The sequence below is a fragment of the Oryctolagus cuniculus genome, chromosome 1 (genome assembly GCF_051225735.1).
Source record: "Oryctolagus cuniculus isolate XC-2025 breed Fujian yellow rabbit chromosome 1, ASM5122573v1, whole genome shotgun sequence".
In the NCBI taxonomy this organism is placed as follows: domain Eukaryota; kingdom Metazoa; phylum Chordata; class Mammalia; order Lagomorpha; family Leporidae; genus Oryctolagus; species Oryctolagus cuniculus.
The window spans coordinates 8,301,197-8,324,065 of NC_142867.1; the positions used below are offsets into that span (position 1 = coordinate 8,301,197).

At 39.0% G+C, this 22,869-nt stretch overlaps 1 protein-coding gene across 1 annotated transcript in view; it reads left to right on the plus strand.

The window, feature by feature from the left end:
- The first annotated feature begins 10,298 nt into the window (after positions 1–10,298).
- The window catches only part of LOC100345797 (steroid transmembrane transporter SLC22A24-like), a 51,761-nt gene continuing 39,190 nt past the window's right edge, over positions 10,299–22,869 (plus strand). Inside the window, exons 1-4 of the mRNA XM_008274353.5 lie at positions 10,299–11,110; positions 13,481–13,584; positions 17,829–17,983; positions 18,076–18,244. Of these exons, the coding sequence (XP_008272575.5) occupies positions 10,709–11,110; positions 13,481–13,584; positions 17,829–17,983; positions 18,076–18,244 (830 nt within the window). The 5' untranslated portion in view covers positions 10,299–10,708. The remainder of the gene's footprint in view (positions 11,111–13,480; positions 13,585–17,828; positions 17,984–18,075; positions 18,245–22,869) is intronic.

Below are 22,869 nucleotides of genomic sequence, written 5' to 3' on the forward strand. Positions count from 1 at the left end.
CTTGTTTCATGCTGCTGCATGCAGAGATCCAATTTTCCAGCACAATTTGTAGAAGAAACTATCTTTGTTCCAGGGATTGATCTTAGCTCTTTTGTCAAAGATTGGCTTGTTGTAGATTCTTGGAAATATTTCTGGGCTTTCCATTCTGTTTGATTGGTCTACATGTCTATTCTTATGCCAGTACCCAGTTAATGTGCTTATAACTGTCCTGTAGTATGTCTTCAAATCTGGAATGGTGATGCCTCTGGCTTTCTTTTTGTTGTATAGGATTGTTTTAGCTATTTGGGGTCTCATGTTTCCATACAAATTTCAGCATTATTTTTTCTAGATTTGAGAAGAATGCCATTGGTATCTGCATTGGGTTTCTATAGGACTTGTAAATTGAGTTCTGTACTATGGACATTTTCATGATATTATTTTCTTTTTTATTTATTTTGTTTAAGGAATACAACTTCAGCAGATATAGAAGTGGTGGAATAGGGAGAGAGCTCATTGATATTCCCAGAAAAGTTAGTTTAATATGTGGAGATAGTGAAGTCTCAGGGAAGAGTTGGGGAAAAAATGCAGATGAAAATCTTCCAGAATTAGAGAGACACAGTGGATCTATGAGGAGGACATGGGTGCCCATGGCTCGGGAGCCCAACTGCCAAGAATCTTCTCCTCCACACCAGCACTGGAAAGAGAGGTGAGGCAAAACCATAGTAGCCCAAGACACTGGTGGAAAAGTGGCAGGAAAAGCTTAGAGGGAACGAGGCTTGAAGCCCTGTGGAGTAAAGTACACAAGACTAACTGGAGGAGAGAAAAAAACAAAAGGCATGGTACACACATGATTCTCTCTCTACATACACCTTACGAAGAGTACAAGACAATAGAGCAGGTGCCGTTTTGAACACATGTAACAGCTGCACCAGTTCAGGGCTGTGCCAGCCCTCAACCAAACAGAAAAACTTACTCTGGTTGGGAGTAATAACAGGAGACTAAGACTAATGAATGCGTGGAGCTAATGAACCAGGACTGTGAAAAAAAATTGAGGGTGTGTGGGAGAACTCACAGTGTGGCTGAGACTTGAGTAGTCTTGGTGGGAGACACCACAAATTCGGTATCCCTGGCTACCAGGTAAGACACATTGAAGGGGAATCTGAGCTTACACTGAGGACTGAACAGATCCTTTGTGTGGTCCATGGGACAGAGCAGATGAATATTATACCCACTGGGGCTAGTGTTCAGGCACTGATTGACATCAAGGAGAAGAGCTCAGCTGAGCAGAATTACTTCCCTTCTGAATAAAAAAAGGAGAGAAGATTCACCATGCGAAACCTGGATGTGTCACATTTGGCACAAACTTTATCCTGAAGAAATGAACACAGCTCTCTGGCCATGCCCACCAAAAGCCTCTAGAAATTCAACAAAAGCAGACAGTCCACTAAATCTAGAGTCATAGTATAATGAGAAAAGCCACCACAGCAAAAAATAAATAAATAAAAAGAAACCAAATATCTCCACAAGGCCAAAAACAGAGGAAACAAGAACAAGGAAGACATCGTGATGCTCCCAAATGAACAGGACACTCCAATACAATATTGTGAAGATGATGAGATAGAAGAAATGCAAGATATGGATTTCAAAAAATTTATGATCAGAACATTTAGAAGCTATCAAGAACAAATGTATTAACTACAGAAATCCATACAGGACAGGACAGAAAATCTGTCTCGTGAAAATTAAATCTTAAGGAGGAATCAAACTGAAATGACAAATTTACTAGAACACGAAATTGAGATACTAAAGAGAAATCAAAATGAAATGAAGAATTCAATACTATTGGAACAAATGAAAAACACACTTGAGTGAAAAAACAGAATAATGACGTAGAAGAGAGAACATCGGACTTAGAAGACAGAGCACATGACAGTATACAATCAAACCAAAGAAAAGGAAATTAGAAATCTAAAAATATTGTTTGGAATCTACAGGATACTATTGAAAACCCAATCTTCGGTTCTAGGAGTTCCTGAAGGCATGGAGAGAGAGAAAGGATTAGAAGGCCTTTTTAATGAGACATTAGCAGAAAACTTCCCAGGTTTCAAGAAGGAAAGAGACATCCAAGTAAAAGAAGCACATAGAAGCCCCAATAAACATGACCAAAAGAGGTTCTCACCAAGACACATTGTAATCAAAACTCACCACAGTGAAACATAAAGAAAAGATTCTCAAATGTGTAAGAGATTACTCTCAGCAGATCTCCAATTAGACTCACAGCTGACTTCTCATCAGAAACCCTACAGGGTAGGAGGGAATGGTGAGATATCACCCAAGTACTAAGAGAAAAAAACTGCCAGCCCAGAATAGTATATGCTGCAAAGTTCTCAATCATGAATGAAGGTGAAATAAAGACCTTTCATAGCAAACAGAAATTGAAAGAATTTGTCACCACTCATCCAGCCCTGCAAAAGATGCTTAAAGATGTGTTATACACAGATATACAGAAAAACAGCCATCAATATGAAAGAAGGTAAAGAAAGAAAATCTACCAGTAAAAGACCACAGGAAACTCAAAGCATATATTAGAAATATATTTAGGAAAATGGCAGGGCAAAGTCACTACTTATCAATAGTCACATTGAATGTTAATGACCTCAATTCTCCAGTTAAAAGACACAGATTGGCTGAATGGATTAAGGAACAAAACGCATCTATTTGCTGCTTAAGAAACACATCTTTCCAACAAAGATGCATGCAGACTGAAAGTGAAGGTTGGAAAAAGATATTCCATGCCAACAGAAACCATAAAAAGCAGGTGTAGCCATCTTAATATCAGACAAAATAAACTTTAACACAAAAACTGTTAAGAGAGATGAGAGGGGCACTATATAATGATTAAGGGATCAATTCAACAGGAAGATGTAACTACTATAAATGTATATGCACCTAATTACAGGGCACTGGATTATTTAAAAGATATGTTAACGAACTTACAGGCAGACTCCAATACAATAGTATTGGGGAACATCAATACTCTACTTTCACGATAGATCAACCAGACAGAAGATCAACAAGGAAACAGCAGATTTAATCTAAACTATAGACCAAATGGATCCAACAGATATCTACAGAAATTTTTGTCCTACACTTAAAGAATATACATTTTTATCAGCAGTACTAAAACCTACTCCAGGATTTACCACATGCTAGACCATAAAACAAGTGTCAGCAAATTCAAAAAAATGAGCTATCAATGCACCTCAAGGATCTAGAAAAACTGCAGCAACCAGACCCAAATCAAGAAGGAGAAGAGAAATAATTAAAATCACAGAAGAAATTAACAGGATTGAATGCAAAAAAATTACAAAAAATCAACAAAAAAGCTGCTTTTTTTGAAAAAAAAAATTGACACACCATTATACCAACTAATTAAAAAAAGAAGAGAAAATACCCAAACCAATAAAATCAGAGATGAAAAAAGAACTGTAACAACAGATATAAAAAGAATCATCAGAAATTACTACAAAGAGTTGTATGCCAGCAAACAGAAATATAACAGAAATGGATAGATTGCTGCACACATACAACCTACCTAATTGAACCGTGAAGACATAGAAAATCTAAACAGACCCATTACCAAGACAAAAGTTGAATCAGTAATAAAGGTACCCCCAACAAAGAAAAGCCCAGGACCAGATGGATTCACTGCTGAATTCTACCAGACATTTAAAGAACAACTAACTCCAATTCTTCTCAAACTATTCAGAACAATCAAAAAAGAGCGAATCCTCCCAAATTCTTCCCATGAAGCCAGCATCACCTTAATTCCTAAACCCGAAACAGATGCAGCATTGAAAGAGAATTACAGGCCAGCGCTGCGGCTCACTAGGCTAATCCTCTGCTTTGCGGTGGCGGCACACCAGGTTCTAGTCCAGGACGGGGCGCTGGATTCTGTCCCAGTTGACCCTCTTCCAGGCCAGCTCTCTGCTGTGGCCAGGGAGTGCAGTGGAGGATGGCCCAAGTGCTTGGGCCCTGCACCCCATGGGAGACCAGGATAAGTACCTGGCTCCTGCCATCGGATCAGCACGGTGCGCCGGCCGCAGCACGCCAGCCACGGTGGCCATTGGAGGGTGAACCAACGGCAAAAGAAGACTTTCTCTCTGTCTCTCTCTTTCACTGTCCACTCTGCCTGTCAAAAAAAAAAAGAAAGAGAATCACAGACCAATGTCCCTCATGAATATGGAAGCAAAAATCCTCAATAAAATTCTAGCCAATAGATTGCTACAACACATCAGAAAGATCACCCACCAAGACCAAGTGGGATTTATCCCTGTCATGCAGGGAGAGTTCAACATTCGCAAATCAATCAATGTGATACACCACATTAACAAACTGCAGAAGAAAAACCATATGATTATCTCAATAGATACAGAGAAAGCATTTGATAAAATACAACACCGTTTCATGATGAAAACTCTAAGCAAATTGGGTATAGAAGAAACATTCCTCAAAACAATCAAAGAAATTGATGAGAAACCCACAGCCAGTATCCTATTGAATGGGGAAACGTTGGAAGCATTTCCACTGAGATCCAAGGTATTTGATTGTTTTTGTAGCTGTTGTGAATGGGATTGATCTTAGCAGTTCTTTCTCAGTCGTGGCATTGTCTGTGTATACAAAGGCTGTTGATTTTTGTGTATTGATTTCATTTCCTGCTAATTTGCCAGACTCTTCCATGACTTCCAATAGTCTCTTAGTAGAGTTCTTTGGATCCCCTAAATAAAGAATCATATCATCTGCAAAGAGGGATAGTTTGACTTCTTCCTTCCCAATTTGTATCCCTTTCACTTCTTTTTCTTGCATAATGGCTCTGGCTAAAACTTCCTGAACTATATTGAATAGCAATGGTGAGAGTGGGCATCCCTGTCTAGTACTGGATCTCAGTGGAAATGCTTCCAACTTTTCCCCATTCAACAGGATGCTGTTTGTGGGTTTTTCATAAATTGCTTTGATTGTATTGAGGAATGTTCCATCTATTTCTAAATATGTTTTGAACTTCCCGTGATCTTTTACTGGGAGATTTTCTTCCTTTACCTTCTTCCATATTGATGGCCGTGTTTCTGTGTGTAACACATCTTTAAGCATCTTTTGCAGGGCTGGATGAGTGGTGACAAATTGGATGATACTTGGATGTCTCTTTCCGTCTCCAAACCCGGGACGTTTTCTGCTGGTATCTCACTAAAAAGGCCTTCTAGTCCTTTTGCTCTCTCCATGCCTTCAGGAACTCCTAGAAGCCAAATGCTGGGTTTTTAATAGTATCCTGTAGATTCCTGACAATATTTTTTAGATTTTTAATTTCCTTTTCTTGGGTTTGACTGTATAATCTCCTGTGCTCTGTTTTCTCAGTCCTATATCTCTCTTCTGCCTCAGTGATTCTGTTTTTCAGGCTCTGAATCGTGTTTTTCATTTGTTCTATTGAATTCTTCATTTCATTTTGATTTCTCTTCAATATCTCAATTTCACGTTCTAATAAATTTCTCATTTCATTTAGATTCCTCCTTAAGATTTCATTTTCATGAGAGAATTTTCTGTCCTGTCCTGTTTGGATTTCTGAGTTCATGCATTTGTTTTTGATTACTTCTAAGTGTTCTTATCATAATATTTTTAAATCCATATCTTGCATTTCTTCTATCTCATCATCATAATCTTGTATTGTAGTTTCATGTTCATTTGGGAGTGTCATATTGTCCTCCTTCTTGTTTCCTTGATTTCTGAGTTTGTTGTTTGGCATTGTGGAGATATTCTTTAGTTTCTTCTTTTTTTCTCACTCTGGTAGCTTTTCTTGCTATACAATAACTCTAGATTAAGTGTACTGTCTGCTTTTGGTGAATTTCTAGAGGTTTATAGTAGGTGTGGCTGGAGAGCTCTGTTCAGTTCTTCAGAGTTAAGGGTGTGCTAAATGTGACATACCCAGGTTTGGCATGGTAAATCTCCTCTCCCTCTGTCTTTTTTTTTTATTCAGAAGGGAAGTAATTCCACTCAGCTAAGCTCTTCTCCTCGATGGCAATCAGTGCCTGAACACTAGCCCCAGTGGGTATAATATTTGTCTGCTCTGTCCCAAGGACCACACAAAGGATCTGTTCAGTCCTCAGTGTAAGCTCAGATTCCCCTGCAATGTCTCTCACCCAGTAGCCAAAGCTGCCCGAATTTGTGGTTTCTCCCACGGAGACTACTCACATCACAGCCACAACCCCTCGGTTTTCTTTTTTATTTTCACAGTCCCAGTTCATAACTCCACATATTCACTAGGTTAACCTCCTGTTATTTCTCCCCACCAGAGTCAGCTTTTTCTGTTTGGCTGAGAGTGGGCACAGCCCCGAGCTGGCACAGCTGTAACGTATGTCCATATGATGCCTGCTCTATTGTTTGCTCGCCTTTGTAAGGTGTGTGGAGAGATACGATCATGTCCGTACCAGTCCCTTTTTTTTTCCTCTCCTCTAGTTAGGCTGGGGTACTTTCCCCCAGGGGGCTTCAAGCCTGGCTCCCTCTAGGCACTTCCTGCTGCTTTTCTGCCAGTGTCTCAGGCTACTGAAGTTTCACCTCACCTCCCTTTCCAGTGCTGGTGCGTAGACTCAGCAGGTGGGGTCCCAAGCCGTGGGCTCCCATGCCCTCTATGTAGGTCCATGTGTCCCTCTAATTCCAGAAGAGTTTCCTCCATAGTTTTTCCCTAACTCTTCCCTGAGACTACAGTATATCCACTTTTATTAAACTATCTTTTTCTGGATGATCAGTGAGCTCCCTCCCTTTTCCACCATCTTGGAGTTCTTGAGAGCCAGCTGTTGTGATTTTAACAGCCTTGCAATATGAAATCTGTAATTTTGATGCCTCTGCCTTTGTTTTTCTTGTATAGGATTGCTTTATCTATTCTATGTTTCCATATGAATTTCAGCATAATTTTTCTTGATCTAAGAAAAATTCCATCGGTATTTTGATCTGGATCACTAGAATCCTCAATGCTTTCTGAAGTATGGACATTTTGGTTATATATAATTCTCCCAATGCACAAATACATAATATTTTTCAATTTTTGTGATTTCTTATATTTTTAATGTTTTTAAATTTTTATCATAGAGATCCTGACCTCCTAGGTTAAATTTATTCCAAGGGACTTAATTATTTTTGGATATCATGAATGGGATTGATATTAAAAGTTCTCTCTCAGCCATGGCATTGTCTATGTATACTTAGGCTATTGATTTTTGTGTGTTGTTTTTATTCACAGCAACTTTACCAAACTCTCTTGTGACTTCAAATAATCTCTTAGTGGGGCTTTTGGATCTCCTATATATAGAACCATGTCACCTGCAAACAGAAATAATTTGATTTCCTCCTTTACAATTTGTATCCCCCTTGATTTCTCTTTCTTGCCTAGTGGCTTTGGCTAAAACTTCCAGTACTAGATTAAATAGCAATGGTGAAAGTGCGCAGGCTTGTCTGGTTCCAGACCTTAGTGGAAATGCTTCCAGCCTTTACCCATTCAATAAGATACTGGCTGTACATTTTCAAAAAATGCTTTAGTTATGCTACAGAATGTTCCTTCCCTCCTTTTCAATTATTTTGCATAGCTTGAAAAGTATTGGAATTAGTTCTTATTTAAAAGTCTGGTATAATTCAACAGTGAAGCAATGTGGTCCTGGGCTTTTTGTTGCTTGGAGGGTCTTTATTACTGACTCAGTTTCCATCTTGGTTATTGGTCTGTTTAGGCTTTCTATGTCTTCATGACTCAATTTTGATATGTTGTATGTGTTCAGGAATCTACACATTTCTTCTACATATCCCAACCTGTTGACATACGGCCATTTGTAGTAGTTCCTGATGATTCTTTTATTTCTGTAGTACCCATTGCTACATCTCCTTTTTCATCTCTGATTTTAATAATTTGAGTCTTCTACCTTGGTTGTTTCTATTTAAGTATGACAATTGTGTTTCAATTTTGTTTTTTTTTCAATAAACCAACTCTTCATTTCACTGACTTTTTGTATTTTTGTTTCATTTTGTTTATTTCTTCTCTAATTATAATTTTTTCCTCAATAATTTGTGATTTGGTTTGTTGTTTTTCTATGTTCTTGAGATGCATTGATAGTTCATTTGTTTGATGGCTTTCCAGTTTCTTGATATAGGTACTAATTTCTATAAGCTTCCCTCTTACACTGCTTTTGCTATAGCCCCTAATTTTTGACATGTTGAATTGTCACCTTTTCTCATTTTCAAGATTATTTTATTTCTCTTTAGATTTCTTCTATGACCCATGTTCATTCAGGAGCATGTTGTTCATTCTCCATGTCTTTGCATATATTCTAGAGATTGTAGGTTGTTAATTAACAGCTTCATTTCATTGTTGTCAGAAAAGATGCATGGTATGATTTCAATATTTTTAATTGGCTGTGGCTAGCTTTATGGCCTAGTATTTGGATTATCCTAGAGAAAGTTCCATGCACTGATTTAAAAAATGCATTCTACAAGTGAGTGACGAAATGTTCTGTACAAAGCAGTTAGTTCCATTTGGTCTATAGTGTTTTAAATAGGCACCCTGGCATTGGTGCATATACATTTATTATAGTCACATCGTCCTGTTGAATTGATGCCTTGATCGATACATAATGCCCTATTTGTCTCATTTAACAATTTTTGTGTTAAAGTCTATTTTCTCTGATATTAGAATGCCTACATCTCCTCAAAATTCACATGATAAATCCAACTCCCCAACATCTAAAGATATAACAGGATTTGGAGAAAAGATAAAATGAGATTGAAGGGACTGGATCCTAATCTATCTCTTATTAGCTGAATATAATATTTTGTGACACTAATAAACATATAAATTTCATAGGTACAAAATTTGGATTCTAGCGATTCTTTCCCCCATACCCACCCTCCCACCCGCAAACCTTCCCACTCCTACTCTCTCTCTCATCTCATTCTTCATTAAGATTCATTTTTAATTATCTTAATATACAGAAGATCAACTCTATACTAAGTAAAGATTTCAACAGTTTGCAACCACACAGACACACCAAGTCAAGCTGAGTGAAAAAAGCCAGTTCAAAGGGACAAATATCATATGTTCTCCCTGTTCTGCAACAACTAACTGAGCAACTAAAAGGAAATCTGTAGAAGAGAAACTGACACTATAGGAAGGAATGACTTGATACTTTATACTTTGTGTGTTTGTGTAGGTGCAAAGTGTTGAAATCCTTACTTAGTATATACTAATTTGATCTTCTGTATATAAAGATAATTAAAATGAATCTTAATGAAGAATGGGATGGGAGAGGGAGTGGTAGATGGGATGGTTTGCAGGAAGGAGGATGGTTATGGGGGGAAAACCACTATAATCCAAAAGTTCTGCTTTCAAATTTATATTTATTAAATGAAAGCTTTTGAAGGGAGGAGAGAACATTCACTTTGCTTATGGCCATTTCCAAATACCGATGGAGACTATGGTCACAAGAGGTTTCCAAAACCTTGGCAGCCCAAGAGCCTCGGGTCATCACTGATGTCATAAAAAAGAGTGTTAATTGTTAAAGGAACAACAGCAGTCACTGTGCACTTGCTCTCCATGTAGGACCTTTGTCTCTATTGAATTGTGATATGAGAATGGACTGCAAATTCTCTCCATAAACTGTACTCTACATGTTGTGTTTGTGTGTGGGTACAAAGTGTTGATGTATATGATTAGCATGGAGTTGGTCCTCTGTAAATAAAGTCATACTAAAATGAACCATAATGAAGAAGGAGATGGGAGAAGAAGAGGGAGGATGAAGGGAGCTGGGTGGGGGTGGGAAATGGGAAAAAACCACTATATTCCTAATGTTGTATCTATGTAAAATTATTAAATAAAATTTTAAAAAAATAAGATATAACTCTTCGAAAAGAAAGAAAGAGAGAGAGAGAGAGAGAGAGAAAGAAAGAAAGAAAGAAAGAAAGAAAGAAAGAAAGAGGAAGGAAGGAAGGAAGGAAGGAAGGAAGGAAGGAAGGAAGGAAGGGGAAGGAAGAACGGACTTGATCAGCCCTTTTCTCACTGTAGAGGAACAATTACTATTTTATTCTTTTTGGAAAAAAAATCTTAAAATCACTGACACTGGTATAAGATGAACTGAAGCAGAATTTCAGTTACCAGCAGTCAGCATTTCCAGTCAACATTCCACTTTGCTTTCTTTTAACTAAAGAGTCTTTTCATTAACCTTCAGTCTGAATCCATTTCTAACCAAGAAAAAGCCCTGCTCTGACGATTGAGAGACACACCATCAGGCACTTTACTAGTGAGTCTCCAACAACACTTCTCTGAAAACAAATACAACATTGAGCTTGTATACTTTAGGTCATATGGAGATTCCAACCAGCTGAAAGTCTGCTCCACTCTTGCGAAGTTCAGGGGTCAGGATCATTCATGGAGAAGTGCTTTAGCAGGATCAGGCATCAATAACTGCTGTCTCTTAGTCAAATAATTACATCTGTGACTTTTTTTAACCTGTTGGCTGCCAACATCAAAAGAACTGTGGAAACTCCTGCTCTTCTCTTCTGCAGTGCTGGGACCGGGCATACTGAGAAAGTGGGACCAAGACAACACAGCACTAGAGGACGTGGTGAAAGGAAACATTCTCTTCCTCTGAACTTCTCTCCATTGTCATTGTGCTTCACCTTGGAGACAACCTGCTCAGCCTCAATGGGCTTCGATGTGCTCCTGGATAAAGCTGGAGATCTGGGGAGATTTCAGATCCTTCAGATTGCTTTCTTTTTTGTCGCCAATGTTATAACATACACTCATATTCTGTTGGAGAACTTCACTGCAGCCATCCCTGGGCATCGCTGCTGGGTCCCCCTCCTGGACAACCACACCACCTCTGGCAATGACTCTGACATCTTCAGCCAAGACGCCCTCCTGAGAGTCTCCATCCCGCTGGATGCAAATCTGAGGCCAGAGAAGTGCCGTCGCTTCACCCATCCCCAGTGGCAGCTCCTTCATCTGAACAGGACCTTCCCCAATGTAAGTGAGTCAGACACAGAGCCCTGTGTGGATGGCTGGGTGTACGATCAGAGCTCCTTCTCCTCCACCATTGTGACTAAGGTAAGAGTCCTCATTAAACCTCTTTATAGAGAAGTGATGTGAACTGAAGGTGTTTGGATTTGACACAAAGAATGGACTGAGAATTCTATACCAGCTTATTTTATCAAATGAAGAAAGTCTTCATTCCTTCAGCAATTAGCAATTGCTTATCTGTACCACAATATCAAGGGTGCTACTATGGAGGTTAATGAATTGAACAAACTATACCTCAACCTACTACTATATCATGTTACATAGAGAGGATAACCCTAAATGTCAAAAGTAATTGAAGTGCTACTCTCCAAATGTTTTGCTACTTCAGTGCTACTCAGTACTGATTGCAAAACTGAAGCACAGTGCAAGTAAATCAGAACCTATATACATAGGATCCAGCCATCAGTCCTGTTGAGGCTCTTTAGCTGATTTGATGAGTAGACAATACAAATGGCCAACAGATATGTGGGAGAAAAGGTCAATATTACTAGCTCTCACAGATATGAAAATAATATCAAAACCATAATGAGATATCACCTACTCCAGTTAGAATGGATATTATCAAAAAGGCAAAAAGTAACTTTGGCTGCCCTGAATGTGGAAGAAAGGGAACTCTTACACACTATTGCTGGAATGTACATTGGTTCAGCCATTAGGAAAACAGTATAAGACTTCTTCAAAAACTTGAAAGAGAACTGCCATATGACCTAGCAAACTCACCACTGGGTATATATCAGAAAGACATGAAATCATTGTTTCAAAAAGTCATCTCTGTTCCCCCACGGTCATTGCTCTTCATGGTAGCCAGGATTTGACATCAACCAGGTTTCTATCATCACATGAATTAATAAAGAAAATACGGGTGCCCACATTGTAGTTGAGTGGGTTAATATGCTACCTGCAAAGCTGGCATCCAATGTAAGCACTGAGTTGATGCCAAACTGCTCCTCTTTTCTGCTAATGCTCCTGGGAAAGTGGAAGAACATGTGCCAGGTGCTTAGGCCCCTGAGATGGAGTTCCAGATCCTGGTTTTTGCCCCATCTCAGCCCTGGCTATTGCAGCCATTTGTGGAGTGAACCAGTGGATGGGAGTTCTTTCTCTCCGTGTGTGTCTTGCTCTAACTCTCTGTAACTCTGACTTTCAAATATGTAATATATTAATATTTTCCAAAGGAAATACAATTTATACATATTAGATTTCCACTCAGTTATTTAAAATAAATGAAATCCTGTCATTTGCATCAAACTGGATAGAACTGAAAGACATCATGTTAATTGAAATAAGTTAGACACAGGAAGAACAATGTTACATGTTCTTCCTCATATATGGAGCTAAAATAAACCTCAGTATAAGCATAGTTAATTACTATAGGCTGTGAGAGATGGAAGGCACAGAGGAAGCTTGGATTTTAAAAACTGGAAAAAAATTGAGAGTGGCTTATGGATAGTGGCAAATATATATGGTGTTAAAATTACTGAAAGCTTGGAATGGGTTGTATGGGAACTCCTCACATAACAAAAATTATAGGTTTTTTTTTTAAACGTCTAAACTGGGCTGGCGCCACGGCTCAATAGGCTAATCCTCCACCTGCGGCGCCAGCAAACTGGGTTCTAGTCCTGGTCGGGGCGCCGGATTCTGTCCCGGTTGCCCCTCTTCCAGGCCAGCTCTCTGCTGTGGCCCGGGAGTGCAGTGAAGGATGGCCAAGTGCTTGGGCCCTGCACCCACATGGGAGACCAGGAAAAGCACCTGGCTCCTGGCTTCGGATCAGCGTGGTGCACCAGCCTCAGCCCACCGGCGGCAGCGGCCATTGCAAGGTGAACCAACAGCAAAAGGAAGACCTTTCTCTCTGTCTCTCTCTCTCATTGTCCACTCTGCCTGTCAAAAAATAAAAAATAGAAAAAAACTAAACTGAAAAGTTTTAAAAAGAAAAACCAAACATTTTATAATAATTAAGCATAAACTATGGAGTAACATGTTGATGACATGATGAGGGAAAAAACTTGGATTTTCCTAAGTATTTAAATTTTGGTAACTTTAGTTTCTTAAAATGACATTTTATGTGAATTTAATTTTGGTACATCACAAATGTGTTGAACAGTAATACAGTAAAAGGATTTGGAGCTCTAGGTGAAAAATTACTAAAGTCGTGCACACACGTGGTAACAGACTATCAGAAGGGTATGGTGTGAAAGAGGCAGTGGCATTTGAAAGGTTGATATGAGTTTCAGTATTTCTAGAGTGTGGGCAACCAGAGGGAAGTGACTGTAGATGAAATTGGAGAAGAAGGCAGAACCCCATAGCTGGAGCTCATGTGTATCATATGGAGGAGTTTGTGGTCAGGCTCCACCAAAGGGCTGAAGCTCTTCTAACACTCTGCTGTGCTGCTTCCTCTTCCAGTGGGACCTCGTCTGTGAATCTCAGTCACAAAAATCAGTGGTTCAAACCCTGTTCATGAGTGGGTCGCTGCTGGGAAGTCTGATATTTGGCTATCTCTCAGACAGGTAAGTGTCACCTCACTTTATTTGGGGTTGTTGATCACATGATCCACACATTCATGTATTTTAGAAGACTGATAAGCTCACACTGTGCCCTTTATGCTGGGCTACATACTCACCTAATTGTCTGATTTCAGGGAGCTACAATAATAAGCATATTTGCTACATGAACTGGATATTATAACTTGTTATGACAAATCTATTCATTGTGTGCATAACAGGAGACATAAAGAGACATCTAAATAAGATTCAAGCAAGTTTCATGAATGATTTTCAAAACACATTGAAGGGTGTGAGATTTCTGAGTTGGAGTGAGTTCAATACAAGGACAGGTAGAGAATTTGAGGCATGTTCAAAACCACAAGATTGTGAAATAATGTTGTTGGCCTTGGCGATATGAAACACCTGGAACCTGAGAGATCAATGATGGTGGACACTTGTAGACTGCCATCACTTTGTGTCTGCAGCATAGATGCACATGTACAGTGGGTCGTCATTGCTGTAAAATCTCTTGTGAAACAACATGGAGCAGATATGGTGGTAAACTTTACAGCAATAACCTGAGAGCTGATCCTTGTGAAATAGGTACAACATTTAATTATTGCAACAATAAAATGCAAATAATCTTAAGAATTTATGGTGACATGATTTGGTACAAGAAGTTAGAGATTCTGTGTGTCCTGAAACTGCTTCTCCTGAAGGAGGCAACCGTGCCTGTCACTAAGGATGTCTCTCACTAGAACAACCAAGAACTACAGACGCTCATTGCCATCCACTTGTCTTAGTTAAGAGCTATGACCTTTGAGTTTACACAGTTACATATTACATGTACAGAATTAACTTGCCCCTAGCTTTCCATTCTGTCTAGTCCCTTATTCTGTTGTCTTTCCACTACAAACTTTTCTCCAACTCTGCCCTGGGAATGTGGTCCCTCCCCTATTCTTCTGGTATCTTCCTGTGGTCAAAGTCAGCATGTATTTCTCTATTTAACCATTTGAGATCTCTGCCCCTAGTTTTCAAACTCCAACCTCAGTACTACAATTGAAATTGCAGAATGAGTGGGTGAGCAAATGAATGACAGAGTTTAGATAACATCTGAATAAGTTTTCTTCAAGCGTATTTTTATGTTACACTTTTAAGCAGTATAATTTTAAAATATGGCATATTCATCTGAGTTTATTTGTTTTTATTGTTTTCTTTTTTTTAACTTTTATTTAATGAATAAAAAATTTCCAAAGTACAGCTTATGGATTACAATGGCTTCCCCCCCATACCGTCCCTCCCACCCACAACCCTCCTCTTTCCCACTCCCTCTCCCCTTCCATTCACATCAAGATTCATTTTCGATTATCTTAATATACAGAAGATCAGCTTAGTATACATTAAGTAAGGATTTCAACAGTTTGCTCCCACACAGAAACATAAAGTGAAAAATAATAGATGATTTTTTTTAAATGATGATGGAATCAGATCAGACCTATTGTCATGTTTAATCCCAGTGAGAGTCAAGTTGGGAGTTGATAATTTCTTTTTTTTTACAGAGGATCAGTTTAGTATGCATTAAGTAAAGATTTAAACAGTTTGCACCCCCATAGAAACACAAAGTGAAATATATTGTTTGAGTACTCGTTATAGCATTAAATCTCAATGCACAGCACATTAAGGACAGAGATCCTACATGAGGAGTAAGTGCACAGTGACTCCTGTTGTTGACTTTACAAATTGACACTCCTGTCTATGGCATCAGTAATCTCCCTATGCTCCAGTCATGAGTTTCCAAGGCTATGGAAGCCCCTTGAGTTCCCCGATTCTTATCTTGTTTAGACAAGGTCATAGTCAAAGTGGAGGTTCTCTCCTCCCTTCAGAGAAAGGTACCTCCTTCTTTGAAGACCTGTTCTTTCCACTGGGATCTCACTCACAGAGATCTTTTTGCCAGATTGTCTTGGCTTTCCATGCCTGAAATACTCTCATGGGCTTTTCAGCCAGATCAGAATGCCTTTAGGGCTGATTCTGAGGCCAGAGTGCTGTTTAGGACATCCGCCATTCTATGAGTCTGCTGAGTATCTCACTTCCCATGTTGGATCACTCTCCCCTTTATTTATTCTATCGGTTAGTATTAGCAGGTACTTGACTTGTTTATGTGCTCCCTTTGACTCTTAGTCCTTTCATTATGCTCAATTGTGAACTGAAATTGATCACTTGGACTAGTGAGATGGCATTGGTACATGCCACCTTGATGGGATTGAATTGGAATCCCCTGGTATGTTTCTAACTCTACCATTTGGGGCAAATCAGCTTGAGCATGTCCCAAATTATACATCTCTTCCCTCTCTTATTCCCACTCTTATGTTTAACAGGGATCACATTTCAGTTCATTTTCAACACTTAAGAATAACTGTGTATTAATTACAGAATTAAACCAGTCATATTAAGTAGAACAGACACCCTGAACGCGCCCGATCTCGTCTGAGTTTATTTGTTAAGTGTGTTTTCATTACTAAAAGGCTGTTACCAAGTGAGAGAGATCTTCCATTGTGGGTTCATACCCCAAATACCCAAAACAGCCAAGGTTGTACCAGGGTGAAGTCAGGAGCCCAGAAATCTTTCTGGGTCTCCCGTAAGTGCAGCAGTCACCCAAGAACTTGAGCCGTAATTGTCTGCCTTCCAAGATGCATTATCAGAAAGCTGCATGAGAAACAGAATGCCTGGGACTCAAGGTAGCAGTCCTACTTGGAGGGCAGGCATCCCAGCTGACAGCTTAACCATGGCACCGTAATGCCTGTCCCTCAGGCAAATTTGTATAAACAATATGAAAAACAAGCTATCATCACATGCTTCAATATACAGGAAACATTATATAACATAGGATCACATGTTATATTATTCCAATTTTTAAAATAGAAACAAAACAAATTAATATATGGTAGTTTAAGTTGTAAAATTATATAGTTTGTTGGGAGTAGGGGCTAACAGAGTGCACAAAGTGGGATTCTTGTCTAGAACAATGTTCTTTTTGACCAGGGACTGGTTTAGTGAGTACTTTGTTTTTCTGGCTGAAAAGCCTATGAGAGTATTTCAGGCATGGAAAGCCAAGACACTCTGGCAAAAAAAAAAAAAAAAAAAAACCCTAAATGAACGATCTCTGTGAGTGAGATCCCAGTGGAAAGAACAGGTCTTCAAAGAAGGAGGTACCTTTCTCTGAAGGGAGGAGAGAACCTCCACTTTGACTATGACCTTGTCTAAACAAGATAAGAATCGGGGAACTCAAGGGGCTTCCATAGCCTTGGAAACTCATGACTGGTGCATAGGGAGATTACTGATGCCATAAACAGGAGTGTCAATTGGTAAAGTCAACAACAGGAGTCACTGTGCACTTACTCCTCATGTAGGATCTCTGTCCTTAATGTGCTGTACATTGAGACTTAATGCTATAACGAGTACTCAAACATTATATTTCACTTTGTGTTTCTATGGGGGTGCAAACTGTTGAAATCTTTACTTAATGTATACTAAACTGATCTTCTGTAAAAAAAAAAAAGAAGAAATTATCAATTCCCAACTTGACTCTCACTGGGATTAAACATGACAATAGGTCTGATCTGATTCCATCATCATTGAAAAAATCATCTATTCTTTTTCACTTTATGTTTCTGTGTGGGAGCAAACTGTAGAAATCTTTACTTAATGTATGCTAAACTGATCTTCTGTATATAAAGAGAATCGAAAATGAATCCTCATGTGAATGGAAGTGGAGAGGGAGTGGGAAAGGGGAGGGATGCGGGTGGGAGAGACGATATGGGGGGGGGGGAAGCCATTGTAATCCATAAGCTGTACTTTGGAAATTTATATTCATTAAATAAAAGTTAAAAAAAAAGAAAACGCTTTGTGTTGATAGTTCAGAGACAAAATACAGCTCTCTTGATTTCACTCCTCACTGCTCTAAACACTATATTCAATGCGTACTTTTGTATAACAAACTTTTGGGATAACTTCCCATAATTCATTGCCTTTCATATGGCTTCATATGGAAAAAGTCTTCCTGGTGATTGTTGACTGACAGGAGTCGATAATGGTCTAATATGGACTAGGAGGATTATATCTGTGATTTCTGCTGTTGACAAATATAATTATTCCACTAGCCTTCAGTGCAGTGTTCCAAATGTGAAACATTTATCTTGACTTTGAAGATGTACCATCTTGTGTTAAGTTTTCCATACATTATTTCCTTCCTAAATAATCTTATTTCTTAGGTATGGAAGGAAGGGGGTTTACACATGGTGTCTCCTCCAGACGGCCATCATGGACACCTGTGCCACCTTTGCTCCCACCTTCCTCATCTTCTGCATTCTACGCTTCTTGGCTGGATTTTCTGTCATAATTGTTTTGTCAAACTCTTCCATCCTTGGTAAGTTAACAATTCCAGACTTTCATTGTATCTATGCCTTGAGATGACCTTGAATTTGCCCTTTGATTGAAATAACTGTATATGTTTTTCAGCATCCGAGTGGGCAGTAACCAACTCACAACATATAGGAGTAACACTGTTGTTATGTGCCCACAGCATTGGGCAGATACTCTTGGGAGGATTAGCTTTTGCCATTCGAGACTGGCACACACTGCATCTGACTGCGTCTATACCCTTGTTTGTCCTGTCCTTGCTCTCCAGGTATGTACAACCATGGGGAGGCTACTGTGGGAACAAATGGGAAAATCTTGACATTTAACATGTTTGATACTAGCCTGACACTGAGCCTTGGTCTCTAGTCATAACCATTGGACTACTTGAAATGCAATTTTCAAGGAAAATTTGTAAGGAAGAGAATGGGACTTCACCATGGAGGCTGGGACTTGGTAGGCATCATTGCGGTACACTAGAGAAAGAATTATTATGAAATCATTTTAATAGAAAATAATAAGTACTGAGTCATGAGGCAAAGACATTATTTATGTAACTTTGGAAGGCACTATGTCATGGCGATCCTTTGGTGGTTCTTGTCCATGTGATATTGTACTAAAGACAATGAGTTTCTCTCTGCAAGTGTTTGACACAAGAAGTGTATGCTTTTCCAGCATTAAGGATTGGCATGCATGGGACTCCAAATCCCATTAAGTTGGCAGGTACCAATACCATCTTACTAGGTAAAGTGATCATTTTAATTTCACATCTGATCATAAAGATAGGATTAAGTTTCAAACGGATCACTGAAATAAGACCAAGTGTCTGCTAATAATGATTGATAGACTTAAAAAAGAGAGAACAATCCAACATGGAAAGCAGGACACAAGCAGACTCATAAAATGACAAATTCCCTAAACAGCACTCTGACCTCTGAATCAGATCTTAAGGCATTTGGATCTGTCTAGAAAGCCCATGAGAGCGTTTCAGGCATGGAAAGCCAAGACACTAGCAAAAAAATGACCTACATGAAAGATCTCTGTGAGTGAGATCCCAGTGGAAAGAAGGGGCCATCAAAGAAGGAGGTGCCTTTCTCTGAAGGGAGGAGAGAACTTCCACTTTGCTTATGGCCTTGTCTAAATAATGTCGGCATTTGTGGACTCAAGAGGCTTTTATAGCATTGGCAGCTCATGACAAGAGCCTCGGGTGATTATTGACGTCATAAATAAGAATGTCAGTTGTTAAATCAACAACAGGAGTCACTGTGCACTTGTTCCCCATGTAGGACCTCCATCCTTAGTGTATTGTACTATGAGAATTAACGGTCAAACAAGTCTTCAAACAGTGCTTTATACTTGGTGTGTCTGTGGGGGTGCAAACTGTTGAAATCTTTACTTAGTATGGAGTTGATCTTCTGTATATAAAGATAATTAAAAATGAATCTTAATGAAGAATGGGATGGGAGAGGGAATAGGAGGGGGGATGGTTGGGGGTGGGAGGGCAGGTATGGGTGGAAGAACCACTATAATCCAAAAGCTGTACTTATGAAATTTATATTTATTTAATAAAAGTTTTCTATAAAAAAGAAAAGAATTGGCATGGAGGAAACTTCTAGGAAAATTAAAGAAAAAAAACCTCCAAAAGTTGGGCCCTTAATAAAAGCAAAAAAAATATCAAAAATATAAGAATCACCTTTCAGAAATCTAAGCTAAGGTCTGCACTGATTCAGTGAATCTTTCATTCAAGAAAAATAGCTGAATCCCATTAAGAACAATTTGTTTTGGGGTACTTTAAACATATCCTAATTTTATTTCCTACTCTTCTTGTATGTGTAGTCTTGAAGAAAAAAAAATAATGTCTTATATTCTTGTTGTTAGCAGAACGGCATTTGAGTTATTTCATAGGCTCGTTCACAGTAAGTTGTCATTATTTGACCAGCCTGGTGAGTTGCCTAAGAACTCATTTCACAGACTGCTTGACTCGACGTTGACTTGCCCAACACAGGAAAAAACAACAGCTATTTCACTGGAGTGTCTGAGGCACAAGTCTGGAAGAGAAAGGGAAGTGGCAGAGATGTTGCCAGCATGGAGATTCACAAGAGCCTTATAAAAAGGGAAACTAAGACCATAGCATTCAGGATCCCAACACTCAAGGTTCACTCTGTATCAGAAGGGACACTGACAGGAAGATGATCAGCAGGACTCCTACTCAAGCCACAGAAATCTGAAGGATGTGCTGCTGGAGATACTTATAGGCCTCATAAACTATCTACTGCTGCTTTCCCACACACACTGGCAGGGAGGCAGATTTGAAATGGTGCCTTCAGGCCTGGAACCAGTGCTGTGATATGGGATGCCATCATTTCAGGCAGCAGCTAACCCACTGCTGCATAATTCTGGTGTCACTTTTTTTAATTCCCATATTTTGATTTATAATTATTTCTTTCCTCAGGAGCAATTTCCAGTGCAAATTTAGAAAGAAATTTTGAATTTTAATAAATCAACAACTTATGAAAATATTTTTACTAATAGTACCAATGACCTCCATAGATATTTAAGAAACCAAGAGTACAGGAATTTGGAAACATTTGTTTTTTACATTTACCGATACATTTTTATAAATATACTTAATTAACTAACAAACTAAAATATGTGATGAACATATTTATTGTTCTGCAAACAACAATTCTCAAAGCCAATTGTACTGAATAGGAAGCAATAAAATTGCATCACAGATTTACCTGTATTTTTTTTTTTTTGCTAAATACTTTTTTTTTGACAGGCAGAGTAGATAGTGAGAGAGAGAGAGAGATAGAGAGAAAGGTCTTTCTTTGCCGTTGGTTCACCCTCCAATGGCCGCCATGGCTGGCGCGCTGTGGCCGGCGCACTGCGCTGATCCGAAGCAAGGAGCCAGGTGCTTCTACTGGTCTCCCATGGGGTGCAGGGCCCAAGCACTTGGGCCATCCTCCACTGCCATCCCGGGCCATGGCAGACAGCTGGCCTGGAAGAGGGGCAACCAGGACAAAATCCGGCACCCCGACCGGGACTAGAACACGGTGTGCCAGCACCACTAGCTGGAGGATTAGCCTATCGATCCGCGGCGCCAGCCACTAAATATTTTTTAATTAGTTTTTTTTTCAAATTTTATTTGATATATAAATTTCCAAAGCACAACTTTTGGATTATATGGTGTCGGGTTATAGATTTAGATCTTTAATCCATGTTGAGTGGATTTTTGTCTAAGGTGTAAGGTAGGGGTCTTGCTTCATGCTTCTGCACATGGAAATTCAGCTTTCCCAGCACCACTTGTTGAATAGACTGTCCCTGCTCCAGGAATTGGTTTTAGATTCTTGATCAAATATAAGTTGGCTGTAGATGTTTGGGTTGATTTCTGGTGTTTCTATTCTGTTCCATTGGACTATCCATCTGTTTCTGTACCAGTACCATGCTGTTTTGATTACAACTGCCCTGTAGTATGTCCTGAAATCTGGTATTGTGATGCCTCCAGCTTTGTTCTTGTTGTACAAGATTGCTTTAGCTATTTGAGGTCTCCTGTGTCTCCATATAAATTTCAGCATCATTTTTTCCAGATGTGAGAAGAATGTCTTTGGGATTTTGATTGGTATTGCATTGAATCTATAAATTGCTTTTGGAAGAATGAACATTTTGATGATATTGATTCTTCCAATCCATGAGCATGGAACATTTTTCCATTTTTTGGTATCCTCTTCTATTTCTTTATGTAAGATTTTGTAATTCTCATCGAAGAGATCTTTAACATCCTGGTTAAGTTTATTCCAAGGCATTGGATTGTTTTTGTGACTATTGTGAATGGGATTGATCTTAGTAGTTTTCTGTCACCCAGGGAATTGTCAATATATACAAAGGCTGTTGATTTTTGTGCACACATGTGCCCTAGCTGAATTGAACGATGAATACATAGAAAACGTAAACAGACCCATAACCAGGGAAGAAATTGAATCAGTAATAAAGTACCTCCCAACAAAGAAAAGCCCAAGACCGGACGGATTCATTGCTGAATTCTACCAGACATTTAAAAAGAATTTATTCCAATTCTTCGCAAACTATGCAGAACAATCGAAAAAGAGGGATCCTTCCAAATTCTTTCTATGAAGCCAGCATCACCTTAATTCCTAAGCCAGAAAAAGGCACAGTATTGAAAGAATATTACAGACCAATTTCCCCGATGAATATAGATGCAAAAATCCTCAATAAAATTCTGGCCAATAGAATGCAACAACACATCAGAAAGATCATCCACCCAGACCAGTTGGGATTGATCCCTGGTATGTAGGGATGGTTCAACGTTTGCAAATAAATCAATGTGATAGACCTCATTAACAAAGTGCAGAAGAAAAACCATATGATTATCTCAATAGATACAGAGAAAGCATTTGATAAAATCCAACACCGTTTCATGATGAAAACTCTAAGCAACTTGGGTATAGAAGAAACATTCCTCAATACAATCAGAGCAATTGATGAAAAACCCACAAACAGCATCCTGTTGAATGGGGAATTTTGGAAGTATTTCCACTGCTATCAGTACTAGACAGGGATGCCCACTCTCACCACTGCTATTCAATATAGTACTGGAAGTTTTAGCCAGAGCCATTAGGCAAAAAAAGAAGTGAAAGGGGTACAAATTGGGAAGGAAGAAGTCAAACTATCCCTCTTTGCAGATGATATGATTCTTTACTTAGGGGATCCAAAGGACTCTACTAAGAGACTACTGGAACTCATAGAAGAGGGTTTTGTTTTTGATCCATTCAGCCAGTCTGGGTCTTTTAACTGGAGAGTTGAGGCCATTAATGTTCAATGTGACTATTGATAAGTAGTAACTTTGCCCTGCCATTTTCCCAAAGATATTTTCTA